The 23,462-nt window shown below is 44.5% G+C and overlaps 1 protein-coding gene across 1 annotated transcript in view; it reads left to right on the top strand.

Moving 5' to 3' along the window:
• Positions 1-4,268: 4,268 nt before the first annotated feature.
• Positions 4,269-23,462, top strand: part of EMILIN2 (elastin microfibril interfacer 2) — a 101,812-nt gene continuing 82,618 nt past the window's right edge. Inside the window, exons 1-2 of the mRNA XM_077492526.1 lie at positions 4,269-4,803; positions 10,993-11,115. Coding sequence (XP_077348652.1) covers positions 4,673-4,803; positions 10,993-11,115 — 254 coding nt within the window. The 5' untranslated portion in view covers positions 4,269-4,672. The remainder of the gene's footprint in view (positions 4,804-10,992; positions 11,116-23,462) is intronic.

Genomic DNA, 23,462 nt, shown 5'->3' with positions numbered 1-23,462 from the left:
GGGTGCCGTACGCGACTAGACTCCCAAAAAGTCCCACACATGTGGTATCCCCATACTCGGGAGAAGTAGCTGAATATATTTTGGGGTGCAATTCCACATATAACCATGGCATGTGTGAGCAATATATCATTTAGTGACAACTTTTTGTAAAAAAAATTTTTTTTTTTAATTTTTTGTCATTATTCAATCCCTTGGGACAAAAAAAAAATATTCAATAGTCTCAAGATGGCCCTCGGCAAATAGCTTGGGGTGTCTACTTTCCAAAATGGGATCATTTGGGGGGGTTTTGTGCCATCTTGGCATTTTATGGCCTTCAAAACTGTGATAGGTAGTGATAGGTAGTGAGGAGTAAAATAAAAAAATTATGCCCTTAGAAATCCTGAAGGCGGTGCTTGGATTTCGGGGTTCCGTACGCGGCTAGGCTCCAAAAAAGTCCCACATATGTGGTATCCCTGTACTCAGGAGAAGCAGCAGAATGTATTTTGGGGTGTCATTTCACATATGCCCATAGCATGTGTGGGCAATATATCATTTAGTGACAACTTTGTGCAAAAAAAAAAAAAGTTTGTAATATTCCCGCAACTTGTGGCAAAATATAAAATATTCCATGGACTCAACATGCCTCTCAGTAAATAGCTTGGGGTGTCTACTTTCCAAAATGGGGTCATTTTGGGGGGTTTTGTGCTATTTTGGCTTTTTATGGCCTTCGAAACTGTGATAGGTAGTGAGGGGTGAAATCAAAAATTTGCACCCTTAGAAATCCTGAAGGTGGTGATTGGTTTTCGGGGTGCCGTGCGCGACTAGACTCCCAAAAAGTCCCACACATGTGGTATCCCCGTACTCGGGAGAAGTAGCGGAATATATTTTGGGGTTCAATTCCACATATAACTATGGCATGTGTGAGCAATATATCATTTAGTGACAACTTTTTGTAAATTTTTATTATTTTTTTGTCATTATTCAATCCCTTAGGACAAAAAAAATAAATATTCAATGGGCTCAACATACCCATCAGCAGTTTCCTTGGGGTATCTACTTTCCAAAATGGGGTAATTTGGGGGGGGGGGGTTGTACTGCCCTGCCATTTTAGCACCTCAAGAAATGAGATAGGCAGTCATAAATTAAAAGCTGTGTAAATTCCAGAAAATGTACTCTAGTTTGTAGACGCTATAACTTTTGCGCAAACCAAAAAATATACGCTTATTGACATTTTTTTTACTAAAGACATGTGGCTGAATAAATTTTGCCCTCAATGTATGACTAAAATTTAGTTTATTCGATTTTTCTTATAACAAAAAGAAGAAAATATCATTTTTTTTCAAAATTTTCGCTCTTTTTCCATTTATATCGCAAAAAATAAAAATCGCAGAGGCAATCAAATACCATCAAAAGAAAGCTCTATTTGTGGGAAGAAAAGGACGCAAATTTCGTTTGGGTGCAATATTGCATGACTGCGCAATTACCAGTTAAAGCAGCGCAGTGCAAAATTGTAAAAAGACCTCTGGTCCTTAAGGTGTTTATTGGTCCGAGGCTGAAGTGGTTAAAATGTATGGTTTTTGCTTTCATGAACAAGAAAATAATGACGTTATGCTGTTGGGCTGGTATAATAATGCTGTTGGGCTGGTATGAATTTTTTTTCAGGGCTGGTTTTTACTCCCAGTCCGGCCCTGGTCTGGTCCCTTTTGGGGTGCTGGGTGCCTGGGGGGTGTTTTTGCAGCACCTGATTAGAGGCATGGGCTCTAATAGGCTTCAAAATAGGTGAACTGCGAGCACCATGCTTGACGCTCACAGTCTACCCAGGTGTGTTAGAAAAGTGAATTAATATTCACTTTCCTAACACTGAACCGCCTCTCCACCAATCAGGTGTGCGGGTCTGTTACCCATAACCCAATTGGCTGAAATGATAGACACAGCTATTCGACGCCCATTAGGAGGAGAGGACGGGAGATGAGGATGGCAGGAGATGCATGGAGGACCCCGCTCATGGCCGTTACCCGCTGCCCCACCAAGACAGGGTAAGTGGCGGCAGACAGCGAGCGGGCGGTGGGGATTCACAGTGGCAGCATTTGATGGGCACACCAACAGCATTTGATGTGCACAGTAGCGGCATTTGATGGGCACACTGGCAGCATTTTATGGGCACAGCGGTGGTATTTGATGGGCACAGCGGTGGCATTTGATGGGCACAGCGGCAGAGCTTGATGGGCACCGCGGCAGAGTTTGATGGCACCGCGGCAGAGTTTGATGGGCACAGTAGTGACATTTGATGGTACAGTGGTGGCGTTTGATGGTACAGTGGTGGCGTTTGATGGGTACAGTAGCTGTAATTGATGTTTTTTAAATCGGTTCCTTTATATACGGCCACCCACTTGGGACTGGGCCCTGGTGTTCTTCCATCAGGCTCTTAGAGAAGAGGAGGTTGGGGGGGGGGGGGGGCCTGCCATGGTTTCCTGCATCGGGGCCCTGAAGGTTCTAGTTACGCCACTGCTTCTTCTTAATATTCACCTGAGCTCCCTCTCAATTCAGTGATGTGCACGTCATCGGTTCTCTGGAGACTCTCCCTCCTCACTGTCAATCACAGCCAGTGAGACATTGAGGAAAGAGGGGGCGGGGCTGAGCAAAAAAAAAAAAATACTGGCAACAGTGGTGGAACCAGTGGCGTCACTAGGGTTGGTGTCACCTGGTGTGGAAAACATTGGTGTCACCCCCCCTCCACCAACTATTGTCCCCCCTCAGTACAGATCCTCCCCCACAGTATAGATCCCCCTCACTAAGAACAGACCCCCCTTCCTCAGTACAGACCACCCTCCGTCAGTATAGACCCCCCCACTAAGTACAGACCCCCTCCCTCAGTACAGACCACCCCCCGTTAGTATAGACCCCCCTCACTAAGTACTGACCCCCTCCCTCAGTACAGACACCCCCATCAGTGTAGAATCCCCCCTCTTTGTGCAGACACCCCCCTTTTTAGTGCAGACTCCCCCATCAGTATACAATCCCCCTTAGTTCAGACCCCCACAGTATAGACACCCCCTTCATGCAGACCCCCGATCAGTATAGACACCCCCCCTTAATACAGATCCCCATCAGTATAGACACCCCCCTTAGTGCAGACTCCCATCAGTATAAACACCACCCTTAATACAGACCCCCCATCAGTATAAACACCCCCCTTAAAACAGACCCCCATCAGTATAGACACCCCCCTTAGTGCAAACCCCCGCAGTATAGACACCCCCATTTAGTGCAGACCCCCCATCAGTATAGAATCCCCCTTAGTGCAGACCCCCATCAGTATAAAATCCCCCTTGGTGCAGACCCCCCATCAGTATAAACACCCCCTTAATACAGACCCACCCATCAGTATAGACACCCTCTTAGTGCAAACCCCTGCAGTATAGACACCCCCCATTTAGTGTAAACCCCCGCAGTATAGACACCCCCCATTAAGTGCAGACCCCCGCAGTATAGACACCCCCCATTTAGTGCAGACCCCCGCAGTATAGACAAGACACCCCCCTTAGTGCAGACCCCCACAGTATAGACCCTCCCCATTAAGTGCAGACCTCCGCAGTATAGGCACCCCCCATTTAGTGCAGACCCCCGCAATATAGACAAGACACCCCCTTAGTGCAGACCCCTGCAGTATAGACACCCCCCATTTAGTGCAGACCCCCGCAGTATAGACAAGATACCCCCCTTAGTGCAGACTCCCGCAGTATAGACACCCCCGTTAGTGCAGACGGCGGAGGAGGAGGCGGCGGCTTCAGTCCGCTCCACTGGGGACACAGCGAGGTGCAGATCATCTGGCCAGCAGGTGGTGTTAGCGGTGCGGCAATCCACGGGTGTCACCCCTCTGGCGGGTGTCACCTGGGTGCGGCCCACACCCCCAGCCCCCACCTAGCAACGCTACTGGGTGGAACTACCAGGGTCACTCTTGTGACTGGGCTCTGGTGTTCCACCACCGTGTGGGGCAGGGAGGTGGCCACTGCAGGACAGTAATAAAGGGTCCCATGACGGGATCAGTCGGAAGGCCTTCCTTATTTCTTGCATTGGAGCCCTGAAGGTTCTAGTTACGCCTCTGAAGTGCAGACACAACCTCACACCAGAGGAAGGATATTTGGCTTTCCCAGAGTTCAGTAACATTTTTTAGTACAAGTAAGAGAAGATTTCCATGATATGTACACACTTCTCACTTGGACTTTTCTAGCAACAGGCTCTGGGCCATCAATGACTTTGGCTGCCATTAGAGCTGGAACATCGGCCAAGCTGCTCTAGTGTGCCTGTAAACTAACAGAAGCCCGCAGACAAGGCAGGCTTGGATCGTCCTGAGCACATCCCTACATGGACAGACCTGGGCTCCCATCATCGGGGTGACAGCTCACTACGAAGTCCCAGAAGTCCGGACTAGGACTTTCATCTAGGAGATATGACGTCATGAGGAACGGAGTGGGAGGAGGAGGTGTGGAAGGGAAGGATGAAGCTTTGCTCGGGTCTACAGAGAAAGAAAGGATCTCCGCTAACAGGGAGGATCACATTCATTCCCCATCCCATCATTAGAGAGGAATCTGGCCGGGATCGGAGCTCTCCTCCTCTACACTCATCGTCTTCTGCCCAGGATCGCTGATCGCAGCTTCTGGGGACAAGTTGGAAGTTGTGTGCGGAGTGTGAGATGATGGGACGATCAGGGGAGCCTGCTGGAGTCAGTCTATGGACGGGGCTCCTTCTTCTCATCAGTGGAGGACTACTCATAGAAGGAACCCCACCACAACTCACCTACCACCGCCCGGCACAGAGGGGCAAGTAAGTGCACTTAGGTGATCAACCTTCACTCCACACCGGGCACACATTGTTACCAACTCTGTCCACATGGATCTTTGGAGGGAGAGTCCTATGTTCCAAGCCTTCAGCTGCTTCTCATTTTACCATTAGTGACAATAACTTCTCTGTATTGGGGATCCTTCATTGTAGCCCAGAGTTTTCTTATTCTTACCATCAGCTTATTTACTATTGTTATTAGTTTATTTCCTCTTCTCGTTATCGTATTTCCTATTATCATTCTTTCTTATTGTGATCAACTTATTTACTATTTTCTTATTGTTTTTTTTTTTTTATATTAGTATCTTATTTCCTATTGTTATCTGTTTCCTCTTATCATTTCTTTCTTATTGTGATCATCTTATTTACTAATGTTTTCTTATAGTTTCCTATTGTTATTTATTTCTTCTTGTGATCATCATCTCCATTGTGATTACTTTAGTTTACAAAATATTTTACATCTCAGATTAGTTTTATGAAGTCCAAGGATTGGTAAACCTCATGATGGTCATACACACCTTGATTGTATTATCCAGTTCATGCATGATGCAATCATATCAATCAACAATCAAATAGGCACAACTTTCCTTTCAATCGATTTAGACTTTATTTAGAGCAGATTTGATCGAGGGTGGGAAAATGATCAATCGTTTTGCATCGAGGGACAGCACTTGGTCACAATTACAATTTTGATCAATAAGAAAATGAAAACAGAGATGTGATCAATAACTTATGATTGTACCTTCCAACTATTGATCAAAATCCACTACCCCAAGTGTGGCATATCGATCTAATTGTTGACTATAGATCATTTTATTTTTTCACGGGAGAGATTGTCTGGAAAGGGAGGTCAACTGTTTATTGAAACGTAAATAGAAATAAATATTGAAACGTGTATGGCCACCATAATACACTGTAGGTCGAAACCCTAATTATTATTTTTTTATTATTTTTATTATTTTTTTTTATTAATTTATGGTGACATTTAGCCCCCTTTTGATGCTATTTGTCATGTGATTTTTTTTTTTTATGCGATTGCCCATTCTTTTGTAGTGATTTGACTGTTCCAAATTGCATGACAAGTCACACCCCATTGTCCTCCGTGGAACCGTTCTAACTGCTGCGACTCAGAAAAAGGTTCCTGCACTTCTTTTTGCCAATATCATTGCGACTTGCATACGCTTCTGTTGTATGAAGTTGCAAGCCACAGTGATATGGCTGAAGTAGCGTGATTTCAAAGCCGCCCGGTGTGAACTGGTATTAAAATTCATATGATATCTCATCTAAAATTGTAAGGGCACGTTTACACCACATGCAGTGCAGTCCTTTTTTTTCCTGCTTCAAAAACGCATGGAAAGTAGGTTATGTGGGTTCCAAAGGCATTGTTCACACCAGTGCAGTACGTTTCCGTTCTAGGGAAAAAGTACAACACCCTGCTTTGTTCATGCACAGAACTGTACTGGAACGTGGTAAAATGCATAAAAAATGCACTGGACCCCAGTACAGTGGGAAAAAAAAGCATCTGGAAACGCATAAAAAATGCACCAGAACGCGTTATATACGTGCATACAGAATCACACCCGGAACGGATTTGGAGAACATGTTTGAGGTGTGAACAGCACTGAATTCTAGTTACAAGTCCGTTTCCTGCACTCTCTGAAATTCCTATCCAGTAATGTCAATGAAGGCTGTAGGGAGCCTCTCCCCATCCTGACATGCCTGATAGCAAATAGACTATACTCATCCACACAGCTAATACTCACATTAACACATGAATATGTTCCCTTCTGGCATATATAGCGAGAAGTATGTCACCAGAACACCAAAGATCTCCAGAAAGGGTCCAAAGCTGTATTCAGCAACATTTGGTCACATGCCTGATGATGAAGGGGTCCTGCGATTCTCTGAAAAGTCGCTTTTGTAACTATGATGTCATCACCAGATAAAACTTTGGACCTTTTCTGGAGATCCTTGGTGTGCTGGTGACCTACCTCTAGCTTTGACTGTCTTCAGTCTCCAGCTAATAGTCACTGCAACACCCACTTACATTCACAGCCACTTTCAGGAACATGTGCGTTGGCAATATTGTGCTTTGGCGTCTGCCTTGTACGGATATTTTTACATATGTATCTGATGTTATTAATGATTTTGTTATTAAATTAGGTTTTGTAGATTTCTGTTTGCCCATTGAGTACAGCTGTTTATTTTAGTTCCCACTTTACATTCTTGTGCTGCCTTTAGTGCCTTTGGCAAAGGCTACAGCTATGTCACTGCTGTCATCCAGATAACTAAGAATTTGGTATGTATTGCCCTTTATGGGCTACAGTCTGAGTCCCATACACTGGCTGCTAACATGGCATATTATTGGAGCCGATGTAAATCAATGTTAGTGTGTGAAGGAAACCAGTACTGAGAAAATACTTAGCCGCGGGGCTGTCATGCTGATCCAAAGGCTTCAGTACATTCATTGAGGACGTTCTGTACATTTTTGCCAGCAGCTTTCAGATTCTGGATCAGTGATTTAGACATTATTGAGGCCAAATATATAGGTAACCAGAATTTTTAAAAGGAGATCATGATTGGCAGTCTAGATAGTTTTCCCAGAATTTAAATCTATATTAAACCCATTATATTACAGATTACCAATCCTTAAATGTGATGGCAGCATTGTTTTCCTTTTCTTAGGCCGCGTACACACGCGGGGACTGTTCGTCCAACTTTGTCCGCTGAACAGTGTTTCGGCGGACAGTCCGCTCGTGTGTGGGCTTCAGCGGACAGTTTCAGCGGACAGTCTGACGAACAAAGTTTTTCGGAAATTCCGTAAAACTGTCCGCTGAAACTTGGTTTGAGCGGACAGTCCGCCCGTGTGTAGGCTTGTTCGTCAAACTAAGTTCCGCGCATGCTCAGAAAGGATTTACACGCCGAAGGTTGCATTGCAGTGTATAGGACGTCGTATTTCTAGTCCCGTCGTACGTGCCGTTCACGTCATCGCGCAAGTTTTAGCGGACTGTTCGTTCGTCGTGTGTGGCCAAGTCCGTCCATGCTAATTTTGAGCGGACTGTCCGCTCAAACTGTTTGACGAACAAAGTTGGGCGAACAGTCCCCGCGTGTGTACGCGGCCTTAGGGTTTTTCCCACCTAGTGATCTGGGTGGTAAGTCTGTTATTTTTCATCTTCCTTTAATAAGCTGTCCAACTAAATTGGCAGTTAGAGGGTTGAGCCAAACCATTCAATAATGACGGGGTACTTACAATGATCAGCTTTTATTCATTTATGTACAACCTTTATCACAAAAGAAAAAAAACTGTTGCTGTAGCTGCTTAAAAAGTGTTAGCTGGAGTTTGGCTTCAATTTGTTAGTCAAGTCCATCTAAATCTGCTAGTACATCTATCATTACCTTCTCCCCAGATTGAGAATTCATTCAGCTGTCCAAAGGTGTATTACTGGCAAGATTACCAGGTGAGCATATGGGGGAAAATCCCTAAAAAAAGAAAACTAATGCAGCCATCACATTTAGGTGGCTTTGTACCTTAATGTATCCCTTGCATTAAGGTAAAAAAAATCTTCCACTATCTGTTCCTTTCCCTCCCTCTCCCTAAACATTAACTCATCACCGCTCTCGATCCAGAACTGTGTCCGTCTGCTGCAAAGGAGATTCTGAGAGCAGCGGGAGCCACTGGCTCCTGCTGCTGTCAGTCACATCCTATTAGAAGGGAGCGTGAGGGGGGTGTGGCCAAGCCATACTGTTTGTGTCTATGGATGCACATTGTTCAGTTTCTGAGTGCGCCTGTACAGCACACACCTTGCTATGGGGGCATATGCAGGAGAGGAAAAGCAGAGAGTGTTGGTAGGGGACTAGAGAAGATGAGGCAAGGGGCTGCTCTGTGCAATATCCTTGGTACTCGGCTGATCACAGATCGGGTAAAGGGCCAATCACAGCAGGCCCTTTAACACGTGATCAGCTGTCAGCCAATGATAGCTGATCATGGACGTAAACAGAAGCTGGTTATGGCCTTTTCTTTTTCCCTCACACTGCCAGTGTGAAGAAAAGAAGCCATTAACGGGCCTCTGTTAGAAGGACATTGGTCCCACACAGTACACATCAGTGCCGTTAATCAGTGCCCCGCAGTGCTGCTAATCATTGCCACTTATAATTGCTGCCAATCAGTGCATCATCATCAGTGCCACCTCTCTGTGCCACATATCAGTGATGCCTCATTGTGACCCGGAAAAAGTGTGTGGGCCACTCTGGTTCGATAGGGAGGGCATATGTGGACAGCGCAGCTGCTGTTAGAGTGTTCACAGGGTATAGCGCCCATCCTGGCTCTTGCAAAGGTTCAAGAACGGAAGGGTTACCCCTGGAAGTTGCAAATCTATTGTGTCCTACTGCAATGAATGGCGTGGCAACCTCAGTCTGGACTCCGATCAGGCCACGCTCCCAAACGCATTTCACTCCGTCCTCCTGGAGCTAGGTCATAGGTCTAGCAAATGTGGTGCATCATCAGTTCTGACAATCAGTGTCATCTCTCAGTACCCATTAGTGGCGCCTCATCAGCACACATAAGTGAAGGAGAAAGATTACTGTTTGCAAAATTTTCGGTCTTTTCTTGTTTGTTTAGTAAAAAATAAAAAACCCAGCGGTGATTAAATACCACCAAGAGAACACTGTATTTGTGTGAAGAAAATGATAAAAATGTCATATGGGTATAGTTTAGCATGTCCGCGCAATTAATATTCAAAGTGGGACAGCGCTGAAAACTAGAAATTGTCCTGGGCAGGAAGGGGGTATAAGTGCCCAGTAAGCAAATGGTTAAGTAAAATAAATGTATATGAGCCTTTTAATATCAAGGATTGGTAAACTACAATATGTTATAATATGCATAGCAAGGGGAGATTAATGAATGGGAACTCGTGTGATATGTTAGATCAGTGGTTCTCAACTCCTGTCCCCGGGACCCACTAACAGGCCACATTTTAAGTATTACCTTGTGGAGATACACACTAGAATACTGCAATCACTGAGCAGCAAATGATATCACCTGTAATGTATTTCAGTTATTGTGCAAACCTGGCCTGTTAGTGGACTCCGAGGACAGGAGTTGAGGACCACTGTTCTAGATTATTATTAGGAAGTTCAAGTGGAGTTCCAGGCTATTGTTTGTAAGTGTTTGTAAAAGCTCAAGGTTTTTTATTTTCAAGCATTCTATGCATGAAGGTAAAAAACCTTGTTTGTGCAGCAGCTCCTCCCACAACTCCCCCCCCAATACTTCCAGCAAAGTGCATGAGTGCCTTGGCTTCCCAGGGACTCTCCCTCCTCATTAGCTGAGGCAGCAGCAGAAACCATTGGCTGCTGATGTCAATCACAGACAGTGAGGAGAGAGAGGGGCGGAGCCAAGCCACTGCTCTGTTTTTTGAATGGACACTCAGAGCAGCGGCTCGGAAGATAGCCTGCTTGGGTGCCACCATTGCAAGTTGCTTGCTCTGGGGGCACTCAGTAGGAAGGAGTGGCCAGGGTAAGAGGAGGAGCGGGGGCTGCTCCATGAAAAATCGATGCGGTGAGCAGGTAAGTAGAATATGTTTGTTTCTTCCTTTCACGGGGTAGTTAGAATAGGATTTGGAAAGGGGGGGGGGGGCAGGTTTAGATATAGTTAGCAATAGCCTGGAATTATACTTTATAAGAAAGGCATCAAAAAACACACAAATCTTAAGGTGTCTGTTTTTGTAATATATGTGATCTTTCTGATTTCATTTATGAAATGTGAGTATATTCATCCTAATGATGTATGTATAGGTTTACTACTTACCATCTCAGCTGAGTAGCTCTTTCATATATCAATCATCCTCTCCGACTTTTTTTTTAGCATTTGCTACTTGAAACAACTCCATAATCACCGTACAAGTTGTGGAACCTCTGGGATTTTCTAGCTGTTTGCCTATTGCGTTCTTTTGTTTTACAGTAAAGGGTTATAAGTTATTTTAGTACATTAAGTAAAAGGGAAACAAAGATGTGCTGTCATTTTGCTGTAACTTCTACCCATTGTGTTAGTAAAGCAGAACAATGACAACAGGACAATGTCAGCTCATCTTGCATATCAAATTGAACACTAATGAATAGTCCTGTGTATTGTCCTGTATAGCGATTGATCTGTCACTTATTGTGATTCTCCTCCTTTAGGAACTGGTGTGCGTACATCGTCAGCAAGAATGTCAGCTGTACGGTCATGGAAGGGACTGAGAGTTTTATCCAGCCTCAGTACAAATGTGCCTGGAATCAAGTTCACTGTCAGCCAACATTAGCGTAAGTCATCTGGAAGTCGCTATATAGAGAATATAAGGCATTTTAATCACTGATAGTTTGGAAAATATTGCTGTAGTATAAATAATATGTTGCAGGAGATGCCACGTAGTGGAGCTGAAGTGTGTGTGTGTGGTTTAAAAATTGTCATAAATATGTAATAAATGTACTGTATCAGAAAAAGTTAACTTTAATTCAACTTTTATTCTAGTTCTTCATACACAGAACAGTACAGCGTGCACAATCCTGTGCAATCACTTTCCACAGACCTTTTGCCAATGCATAGACCCAGCCATTGAGATGAATTAAAATGTGCGACTGTACCCGGTTATGTGCCAGAGGCTGCATAAAGCATGTGAACAGACATATGATTGGAAGGCAAATAATGTGTGTTTGGAGCATATATCCAAGTGGGTGCTTTGCATAACCCAAAACTGCATAAAACGTATTCATCAAAATAAGTACGCGGCCACTTTGGGTCTTGGAAAAGTGATGGCTCGTAGAGCTTACATTCTAAAGGGAGGGGGTGGTGATACAAAAGGTAATAGCTGCAGAGAATGATTTGATGGGGGTGGCTCAGGGACAGTTAGGTGGGTGTGGGATAGGCTTCCCTGAATAAATGAGTTTTCAGGGAAATCCTAAAGGTGGACAGGGTAGGGGCTGATCGGACAGACTGGGGCAGGGAGTTCCAGAGGATAGGAGAGGCTCTGGAGAAGACACGAAGGCGAGCATGAGAGGAGGTAACAAGGGAGATAGAAAGCAGGAGGTCCTGGGAGGAGCGGAGGGGGTGATTTGGACGATATCTGCAGATGAGGTTGGTGATGTAGATGGGGGCGATGTTGTGGAGGGCTTTGTATGTTATGGTTATCATTTTGAATTTTACAAGGTGAGGTAGGGGAAGCCAGTGAAGGGATTGGCAGAGAGGGGCAGCAGTCATGGAACGATTAGTGAGGTGCATTAGTCTAGCAGCAGCATTCATAATAGACTGAAGGGGGGGTAGCCTGCTTAAGGGTAGGCCATTTAGGAGAGAGTTGCAGTAGTCAAGGCAGGAAATAATCAAGGAGTGTACGAGTTGCTTTGTGGTGTCATTAGTCAGGAAGGGTCAAATTCTGGAGATGTTGCAGAGGTGAAGGCGGCAGGATTTAGCCAGTGATTGGATATGGGGGCTGAAGGAGAGGTCAGAGTCAAGGATTACACCCAGGGCCCTGACGTGTAGAGGGACCAATGGTTGTGTTGTTGATATTAATGGTGAAGTCACGGGGGGGGGGGGGGGATCGTGAAGGAGGAAATATAGCAAGCTCAGTTAGTCCATGAGTGAGTAGCTGGAGCACTGGAATCTGGCGTGATTCTCATCTGATGGTGACCATATGCCTAACTCTGTTCACTTTCCTCCACATCATACCGTAAATAATCAAGACTGTTTAAAGGGATACTTCCAACAAGTTGGACTATTACCTTGTGCTGTACTGACACCACTCCTGGAGGTGCTTATAGGAGATTAAATATGGCCTAATTATTACATGGGATGCTCAAAATTGGGGGGGGGGGGGATCACTTGATCAGTTTTCTATTCAATAGAAAGTGGTGCTAAAATATATTCTCCATCTAGAAATTATTAATTTCAGGTACTTACCATGATACTTGTCGACAGTGACCACAGTGCAGGTGTGGTACAAGTCAGCGTCGTCTTGTGTATTAGGGATGAACTCGGGGTTTGGTCCAAATGTAAGTTCTGACCAAACACAGGGTCATCCCTAATACAAAATATGACACTGACTTATACCACACCTGCACTAGTGGTCACTGTCGACAAGTATTATGGTAAATACCAGAAATTAATATTTTCTAGATGGAGAATATATTTAAACACCAGTTGCTCTTGAACAGATAACTGACCAAGTGATGCCCCCCAAATATTGAGCACCGCATGTAATAATCAGGCCATATCTGATTTTAACACCCCTCTGCCTATAAGCCAAGAAAATTGTAATTTTTAATTTGCCAGATTCTGTTCTCATGGATTTCAGTAGTTTTTGGCATCCAAACTTTTTTACCAAACCCTACTGGCCGGCTTCTGTTGGACATGCATGCTGGAAAACCAGCAGCCAACCAACTCGACTGACTCCCGATCAGTGTTCTCAGCCAATGGCAGAGAGCGCAGATTGGAGTATTCTGGCGGGTCCACCCACATCAGAACACAACAGCTCAGCGGGGGAGAACACTGGACTAACCTCGCATGGCTGTCAGGTTTTTTTCTGTGCAGCCCATGGGGGTTGCACAAAAAAAACTGTAGTGTGTACCAGGCTTTAGCCAAACTTTGATCTGTGTTTGGCCAGCTGACTTGCACATGCTTTTATTATCACTCCAAGCTGGCCATGCCTGTTACAATCTAATTTACAGTATCCTTTATAATCCATAAAGGCTCCTTCAGATCAACCAAAATCATATAGTTGAGAGCCTGCCTAAACAAACCAATATATTTTATCCAGTGAGGTACACTATTGTACTACACAGTTTGAGGATCTAAGGCCGGCCATAGACTGTTCAACTCTCAGCAGTTCTGCAGGAACCAGCTGAGATTTGAACCATGTATGGGCAGACTGAATGCCAAGTTGATTGATGGATTTAACTTGGGTACAACCAGCCTGCCAGATTTACATGGAATAATCACTGTGTTCTCCTGGCGGGGACAGCTCCCCCCTCACTCCTGCCGGGAGAATTGAATAGCTCGGTGCAAGGTATTCCGCTGTCAACACTGTGGTTGCAAGAAAGAAATTCACTATGGCTGGCCTAATTTAGTTTTTACAATCAGATCAGGGTATGGCTTTAAGAAGAATAGAAAATTATAATCATCACAATTCTCAGAATTGGTAACCTCTCCTGCTTATATTGGCCTTATTTTGGCAGTAGACGGTTTGAGATCCCTCATCTGTGGGAACAATCATGGTCTCCTCCCTAGGTGTGACTGATCCATGTGCAGATGCAGAGCACTCACAATAAGAAATTTGTTATCCCCCCTCTCTATTTAAAAAAAAAAAGGGGGGGGGCGATTTTCATGGGTATAGCAGACATTTTCCAAAATGTTGTTAAATCGCTATGTGTGATAATGAATGCTGCTGACACTTCAAAGACTCATTATTGGCTGTTGTCATCTCATACACGATCATTTACAACAAGTGATGTTTGCATTTGGAGTACAGCCTGGGGCTGTGAATGACTGAACTCTAGTGATGACACATCTCCGCATGTGGAGATCACTAAAGAGATGTAATGTACTTTGAATAAATTAACAGTGCTCTGGGGACTTTTGTCATTTCTTTTTCATACATCATGGGACACAGAGTTAGGCTAATATTCATTACCTACTGGGTTATACGCCATCTCTAGGTGAATGGACACTGGTAGACAAAGTCTTAGATAGGAAGTGATCCCCTATATAACCATAGCTCCAACTGTCCCTGATTTTGAGGGACTGTCCCTGATTTGGAGCAATGTCCCTCTGTCCCCCTCATTTGTCCCTTATTTTGGTCTGATGTATATAAATGTATAGATGTATATAAAATGCACTTTTTAGCTATAAAAAAGTGTTTCCCAGTGCGAAACCTTTCATCTGATTTCTAAATTGCTGCATTTGTAAATTCCAAAAGCCAATATAAAGGAATAATAGTGGTAAAAAAAAATCACTTGTGAGTTTAATCAGTCTTGTTTTTCTGTACAATTCTCCTTTAAAGGGGTGTGGCAAGGGGTGTGTCCTATGCCTGAATACTTTTGCTGATAGGTGTCCCTCATTCCCATCTCAAAAAATTGGGATGTATGTATAACCCCTCCCATACAGGAAGTACGTGTGTTTTTTTACTAGGGTCTGCAAGGTGGATGGACACGTTTTTTGTTTGAGTTCTGAGCTTCAGGTCTCTAGTCCCACAAACTGTTCTTAAATGTACTGAAGGCTTGACCAATCGGATCCATTTGACACGGCTCTATATGCTTAGATAAATGGTACCCAAGCCTTGCATAGAAGACCCAAGATCTTTTTTTGCTTGTGTTTGGCTGTTTTTTACCTGTATATCCTGGATATCCCCTTGTCCAGATTGCTCAGAAGCAGACTCATCCGCCAAGCCTCCCACAGAATCCTGAGCTTTTAGCTCTTCCCCATCCTCAGCCCATTCCTGCTCCAAACTATGATGGTGTGCAGTTTCGCCTTGGTTCGCCATGGCGCATGTGCATTCGCAAGAGTGCTGCCGTGCTCAGCAGTTTGCTTGGCGGCCATGGAGCATGGGGCTTCACAATAGGCGTTGTGTGCACTCGGAGCCATGCATACACCGTTGCCTAATCTGGGCACATGGAGAGTCGTGTCATATGCGAATACAGCCATGCTGTTTTTTGGGACAACGAACGGTCACACGCATTCGCAGAATGTCCCCAGTGCACAGCCAGCTTATTTAAGCTGTGTATGCCAGGCATGTGGTGCTTGCAGAAGGTAGCTGTAGGACACAGAGCAGGCTCTGAACCAGGCATTTGCAGTGGTTCATTTCTCCTTACCCGGGTCAGGTGAGTCACCAGGTGTTGCTTGGCAGGCTGAGATACTTAGCAGGATTGTTGCATAGGGGCTTGGTGACCCCTATCAAAGGGGTCTCCCTTCTGAGGTGTGTTACTACTACACCCAGGTACTCTTATTGTGGCTTGTAAAAGTCTTCAAAAAAGAGGAGCGGGACTAAAACTACAGGGAAGGGCACACCTATGTTGTCAGTAGCTCCTGATGCAGCTAGTTGTATTCCCTCCCTGAAACACCAGAGGCTTCCGGCAATCTTAGGATCTGGTATGGTGCCTGCAGTCAAGGCTGCTGCTTCACCCTTTTATCACCAAGGATGAACTGTCCTCGGCCCTATCTGGGTTAGAGCACAGGATTGCTGGCATGATTGCCTCCATCCTACATGATGGCAAAAAGTGTGACAGATCCCCCTCCCCTGAGCCTCCTAGTTTGGCACAGGAATGGGTTGAGGTTGGGGAAGAGCTAAAAGCTCGGGATTCTGGATATCCAGTTGGTGTCTGCCTCTCAGTGGCAGAGGCTTTTGATCCAGACTCTTACCAAGATGGTTCGTTCTGCCTTTAAGTTGCTTCTTGCAGAGATTATTGAGCCCCCCTGATCCTCTATGGGGCCTCTTCACGCCAGACAGGTTTTCACCCACACCCACTGTTGGAACAGGTGGTGTATGCTGATTGGGAGCATCCTGACAGGATTTTTGTTCCTCCTAAGAGGTTTTCCCCTTTTATATTCCATGGATGAAAAATTAATTAAGAAGTGGAGCATAGCAGCCATAGATGCAGCAGTCTCTTCCTTAAACAAGAACTTAACTTGTCCGGTGGCTTCCTTGTAAGAAGTTATTGGCAGGTTTCCCCTTTCATGGGGAAGGTTTGTTTGGTGATGATTTGGACAAGAGCTCTCTACTTCCTGTAAAGAAAAGCACCAGACGTCCCCCATTTTCATAATCTCAGGGACTGCTTCCTCAGGTGTCTTAGCGCCAAGGCATTTCTGCTGCCAACAGGGCGCTAGAGCCAGGAGCAAGCCGCAAGGTCAGGGCCAGAGAAAGCCCTCGGTCCAAAGTTCTTCTAAACCTGGCCCTCCTTTTGAGAAGACGCCCCCCCACTCTATCGGGAGGGGGGAAGGCTGCTGTACTTTGCAGACATTTGGAAAACAGTGGTTCAGTACGAGTGGGTCACCTTGACTATATCCCGCGGTTCCCCCCTCAAACGTTTCTAGGATCCAGCGTTCCCTCAGAGCCTCCAAAAAGAAACTTACTGTTTCAGGCACTACATCATTTAGTGCATCAAGGATTGATTGTACAGGTTCCTGTATCTGAAAGGGGCTCTGGGTTTTATTCAAACCTTTTTATGGTTCAAAAACCAAACTGGGACACAAGGTCCATTTTGGATCTAAGATCCATGAAACCAGTGTCTACTTATTTAGTCCTTTCAGATGGAGTCTGTCCTCTTAGTTCTAGCCTCGCTCCAGAAGGGAGACTTTATTGCCTCCATCGATATAAAGGACGTGTATTTACATGTACCTATCTTTCAGCCTCATCAGAGGTTCCTGCAATTTTGCAGTAGAGGAATGTAATTTTCAGTTTGTTATTCTACCCTTCGGGCTTGCCTCAGCTAGCCGGGTGTTCACAAAGGTCCTAGTATCAGTACTGGGTCTTTTAAGGGCCTAAGGGATCTTGGTGCTCAGGTATCTGGGCGACCTCCTGCTTAGAGATCACTCACTACAGGCTCTAGAAAAGAGCATAACCTGCACAGTGAGGTATTTGGAAAGCTTAGGCTGGGTCATAAATACTTGAAAAATCAGCCTTGAGACCAGCTCAAAGTATGAAGTATTTAGTTCTGATCCTAGATACGGTCCAAGCAAGTAAGGATCAGGTGCATCAGATAAGGGGCACCAGACTACCCTCCATTTGGCTCTGTATGAGTCTTCTAGGAAGGACGGTGTCCTCCTTCGAGGCAGTGCCCTATGCTCAGTTCCATTCTATGCCTATACAAGACATTTCATTGGCTTGGAACAGGAGAGGACAAGCCCTGGTTTATCCAATGTTCTTATCTCATCGGCACACTTAAGCCTAAACTGGTGGTTGCAGGATCAGAACCTGGGAAAGGGAAGATCCTTCCTCCCAGTAACTTGGAGAGTACTGACCACAGATACCAGTCTCTCTGGCTAGGGTGCGACCCTAGAGGGGCTCACAGCTCAGGGGAAATGGTCAAGGACAGAACAAATCCTGCCCATCAACGTCCTGGAGTTACGGGCAGTACGTCTGGCCCTATGGTGCTGGACGGTGGAGCTTCAGGACTGCCCTATCAGAGTTCAGTTTGACAATGCCACTGCAGTGGCCTATATAAACCACCAAGATGGTACCAGAAGTCTATCAGCTCTGAAGGAGGTGAACCACATAGTAGCCTGGGCAGAGGGACATGTGCCGATTCTATCGGCAGTCCATATCCCAGGAATAGGGAACTGGAAGGCAGATTATCTCAGCTGCCAGCAGATCTGTCCAGGGGAATGGTCCCTACAGCCAGGGGTGTTTCGGGAAATTTGTCAGCGTTGGGGTTGGCCAGAGGTCAACCTATTGACAATCCAGGTTCAACAACAAGCTACAGCAGTTTGTGTCCCGAACAAGGGATCCTCTGGCAATCGAGGCAGATGCTCTGGTAATTCCTTGGAGCCAGTACTCCCTGGTTTATGCCCCCCCCAATCCCTCTCATTCCACGTTTTGTCGCGCAGGATTCGGAGAGAGGGGGTTCCAGTCATTCTGGTGGCACCAGCCTGGCCCAGAAAGTCCTGATTCCCAGGGATTGTGAGATTGGCAATAGATGTGTCTTGGACGCTTCCACACTGCCACGATCTACTGTCTCAAGGTCCTATATTCCACCCCAATTTAGAGTCTCTAAATTTGACAGCCTGGCTATTGAAGCAAGGGTGTGGCAGGACCGTGCCATCTCGGGACCAGTGGTCTCTACCCTAGTGAATGCTAGAAAAGCTGTCACTAGGAAGATCTGGCATAAGGTCTGGAAGACTTATATTGCTTGATGTGAAGCGAGAAAATGGCATCCTTGGAAATATGTGATTGGGAGAATTCTCTTTTCTACAGTCAGCTTTGGAAATCAGAGTAGTTTTGAGTACCATAAGAAGTCAGATTTGGGCCCTGTTAGTATTTTTCCAAAGGCCTTTAGCTTCCCATTCGCTGGTCCGAACCTTTATGCAGGGGACAAATCTTTTGTTTCCCCCTACTAAGTCACCTACGTGTCCTTGGGACTTGAACTTGGTGCCGTCTGTGTTACAGAAACAACCATTTTAGCCTATTAAGGAAATTCCATTAAACTTTCTGTCACGCAAGCTAGCCTTCCGGATGGCCATCAACTTGGCTAGAAAGGTGTCGGAGTTGGTGGCCCTTTCATGCAGTGAACCATACTTGATCCTTTGCCACGACAGGGTTATGTTACAACCTGTTCCATCCTTTTTGCCAAAAGTGGTGTCACCCTTTCATTTAAATCAGGACATTATATTGCCTTCTTTTTTCTCTGAGCCTCCTTTGGCGGAAGAGAGAAGACTGCATTCCTTGGATGTTTTCCAGGCAGTCGAGGTTTATTTGTCTGGATCTGTGCAGATCCGAGGATCAGACTTTTTTTTTTTTATCAAAAGGACCCAAGAAGGGGCAGGCAGCTTCCAAAGCTTCCATTGCCAATTGGGTCCGTCAATTTGTTATTCAGGCCTATCATCTGAAACGTAAAGCTCCTCCCTTTAGGATGAGAGCTCATTCTACCAGGAGTGTAGGAACCTCCTGGGCTTTTCGCCATCGGGTATCTGTGGCTCAGATTTGTTGGTCTTCAGTGCATATGTTCACAAAATGTTATCAAGTGGATGTTTGAGCAGCCAAGGATTCGGCTTTCGGCCGCAGTGTACTGCGGGCTGCCGTATAAGGTCTGATAGCTATTGTTTGGCAGGGTGTCTCCCTCTCCTCAAGGCTATTGCTGTGGGACATCCAAGTAGCCTAACTCTGTGTTCCTTGATGTATGAAAAAGAAAATAGGATTTTTTCATCATATTTACCTGTAAAATCCTTTTGTAAAATCCTTTTCTTTAATTACATCATGGAACACAGAGATCCCTCCCCTCTTTTTTGAGGATTCAGTGCTTGCTACAAAACTGATGTACTTCCTGTATGGGAGGGTTATATAGGGGATTACTTCCTGTCTAAGACTTTGTCTACCAGTGTTTATTCCCCTAAAGATTGTGTATAACCCAGTAGGTAATGAATATTATTAGCCTAACTCTGTGTCCCATGAGGTACTTAAAGAAAGGGATTTTACAGTTAAGTATGACGAAAAAATCAAATTTTTTTCACATAATAGTTGCTTCCAATGCAAACCAATTGGTGACTAAAAAGAGTAGAGGGGTTAAAAAGCATATTTAAATCTGCTGTGAACATTGGCATGGGCAGTCAACATAGGACTCGGGACTAGAGGAAGAGCTGGGCCAAAAAATTTTTTTTGAAAGTTTCTGGTTATGGGAAAGGGTGCTGTTTTTCAATCCACCCCAGTCACTGTGGCATACTGCCTGGGGACCGCAAACATGTATCTGATATTTAGCCGCAGATTGCAGGTTGGTCAGATGACTTCTTTGTCCCCGGTGTGATGACCTATGTATGTCTAGTGACTTCCTAATGTGGAGGAAAGTTTCAGGAGGTCAAAAGTACGGTGCTACCAGCAACTGTTGCATTACCACATTCAAACAGGTACTTCTAAATGCTGTCTTGCCTGTATCCTCCCCAACCATTATGAATTGCTAGCAAGGTCAAAAAAGTTTCTTCAGGAAACTCAATGGCCCCAATTAAACGCAGAAATAAATTTCTTCATAAGTTGTGGATCTTTTATAGATCAGTTTGCTAGTTTGTTGTTGTCATGATGAAGAGATAGACAAGTCAGTAAGCGTTATGAAATCTGTTTAGTTAGACAATTTTAGTCAGAAATGGTGTTCAGAAAGGGCTCAGTATTGTGTTTTGACCAGCATTATAACTGTTTGCAGAAAACGTGGTTCTATATATACTGGTAAATAAAATGGGATTTAAATTGCATGCTTTTATGAATATGGAGACCACATGGCACATCCTAAAATCCTCCAAGATGTATTTTTTTTAAAAGATCATGTAAAAACAAGCTTATGCGTTTCAGCCCAAAATTACCTTCATAATAGCTGAAATGCATACATGATGCTTGCCTTATTTGTCGTTTGATCTTTCAATAAAGAACATTAGAGTATTTTGACCTTGTGCTGGAACCTTTTCATGACTGTTTTGGACTTTAATTCTAAAGAAAGGAGACGCCGCACTTTTTCAGAAGTAAAAGTTGCTGCTGTAAGCTTTAAGCTGGCCATAGAGAGTTTGTAGAAATTTGAACCATGTATGGGCAGGCTAAATCGATCAACTTTTGTACAAACTGCCTATTGGATTTTAAATGCGACTATTGCTAGTGGCTGTTATAGCTGCTAACAATAATCATGGTGTTCTCCTGGTGGGGAATGGCTCCCCCTGCCGGGAGATCGTATGGGCTCTACGGGAGTTATTCCCCCATCAACACTGACTGTGTTGATAGGGGAATCATGCAATTTTCTTTCCTGCAACTCATGGTTGCAGGAAAGAAAATTGTTCAGTCTATGTTTTGCATCCAGTGTACAGGTAAGTGGCCAGACCCTCTGCTCTCTAATGTGTTTTGCTCAAACAATGGCCTAATTTTGTAGTGTTGACTCTACAAATAAATTAATTTCAGTGAAATGCATTAGAGGGCGGCTTCCTCTCCTCTCTTCAGGGTTTATGTTTTAAGCGAATGATGGACCGATGGGTGAGCCAGCACCTGTAGTTGGGAGTGAGTGGGCAGATGGTCAGTAGCATGTTGGATTACTTGTACTGTATTTTGAACATTACTTGCAGACACAGGCTCTGTGAATGTATAAAGCATGTTAATACCCTAACTTTTAACTGTATCTACTTTCAAGGATGTCATGCTCAGCATTTATAACTAGAGAATACATTCTAAACACTGTTCTTATTTCAATGCCTTTGTTCCCAAAAAGCATTAAAAAAATGTGGGAGAGATGGGGCAGTCTGGAAAAGGCTGATTGCAACTTCTGTTTAAACCAAAGCAGTTTGAGGGTAGCCAGCCAACTATGCATTAACCTACATTCATGCACATTAAAATTCAACTTCATGTTAATTAGAGGAAATTGTTACTATTCAGTGGGATTAGCGAGCAATTCAACGACCAAACTCCAAATTTCTTATTAGAAATGAACTTGGAATGACTACATTTAATGAACAGCAGCTAAACCATGTGTTCAATGCATGGCAGAATTACAGTCCCTGACTATTTTTGTCCATTGTAATGCTTTTTGTTACAATGGTTTACATAACCATTTCCAGCTGCTGAAAATTAAAGTCATGCAACATTGCTAGATATGATGTTATACATTGTAAGCTTTTCATGAATTTTATGATGATCACCAGATAATGACACAATGGATTTAGTATTGACAATGTTTATTTTTATGAACAGATTTTTGGAATGTATTAATTTGTCTAACAAGCTGCCTGCACTACAAAAATGCCAACTTTAAAACGTTAAATATATAATGTCTTTTAAAAGACTAGATTAGACTCTGGCTGATGTAGGGTAGTGCACAGGGTTCTGATTGAAGTAACCTAGACTAGTAAGGACAGTTTCTGATTACTGCACTGATGATTGCTGGTGGTCACAATACTTGCTAAACATATAAGAGTCTAATTTTATATATATATTTATTTATAGATTTGGATGGTTTATTTTGCCTTCTGTGCCCCATTGTAAATATATCACTCTGCTTTTTGCCTGGTAGGCACAGCAGGAAGTTGGAGAAAATATCTCTAAGGCCGCGTACACACGCGCGGACTGTTCGCCCAACTTTGTCCGCTGAACAGTGTTTGGGCGGACAGTCCGCTCGTGTGTGGGCTTTCAGCGGACAGTTTCAGCGGACAGTTTGACGGACAAGGTTTTTCGGAAATTCCGTAAAACTGTCCGCTGAAACCTTGTTTCAGCGAACAGTCCGCTCGTGTGTAGGCTTGTTCGTCAAACAAAGTTGCGCGCATGCTCAGAAAGGATTTTCACGCCGAAAGCTATAATGCAGTGTATAGGACGTCGTATTTTTCGTCCCGTCGTACGTGCCGTTCACGTCATCGCGCACGGTTTCAGCAAACTGTTCGTCCGTCGTGTGTGGCCATGTCCGTCCATGCTAAGTTTGAGCGGACTGTTTGCCGAAACTGTTGGACGGACAAAGTTGGGCGAACAGTCCGCGCGTGTGTACGCGGCCTAAAGTGAAGGAAAATCCTCTCTCAGTTGTCACAGCAAAAAGTAGTCCTATTAGAAGACTTTCCTCTGTTTTGGTGACAACAAATTCTGAGTTTTTCCCTTACATTCAATCTTGTTGACAATGCTTGCTAGGGAAAGCATGGTTACCTAGGGCCATTTTAGACAGGAGCCAATTAACCTGCCAGCATGTCCTTGCAGCGTGGGGGGGGGGGGGGAAACACCAGGAAACCCATCCAAACACAGACAAAATATGCATAATGTACTTTACGCAGATCATCCCTTTGTTGGGATTCAAACTGAGAACCCTAGTGCTACAAAGGCATAAGCACTAGGTAACCATACTTTCCCTAGCAAGCATTGTCAACAAGACTGAATGTAAGGGAAAAACTCAAAATTTGTTGCCACCAAAACAGAGGAAAGCCTTCTCATAGGACCACTTTTTGCTGTGAAAACTGAGAGAGGATTTAA

The sequence above is a fragment of the Lithobates pipiens genome, unplaced genomic scaffold (assembly GCF_037356315.1).
Source record: "Lithobates pipiens isolate NorthernLeopardFrog02 unplaced genomic scaffold, aLitPip1_a1.2 Scaffold_19, whole genome shotgun sequence".
In the NCBI taxonomy this organism is placed as follows: domain Eukaryota; kingdom Metazoa; phylum Chordata; class Amphibia; order Anura; family Ranidae; genus Lithobates; species Lithobates pipiens.
Note: the sequence above shows the minus strand (reverse complement) of the source record. Positions and strands in the feature narration are given on the sequence as shown.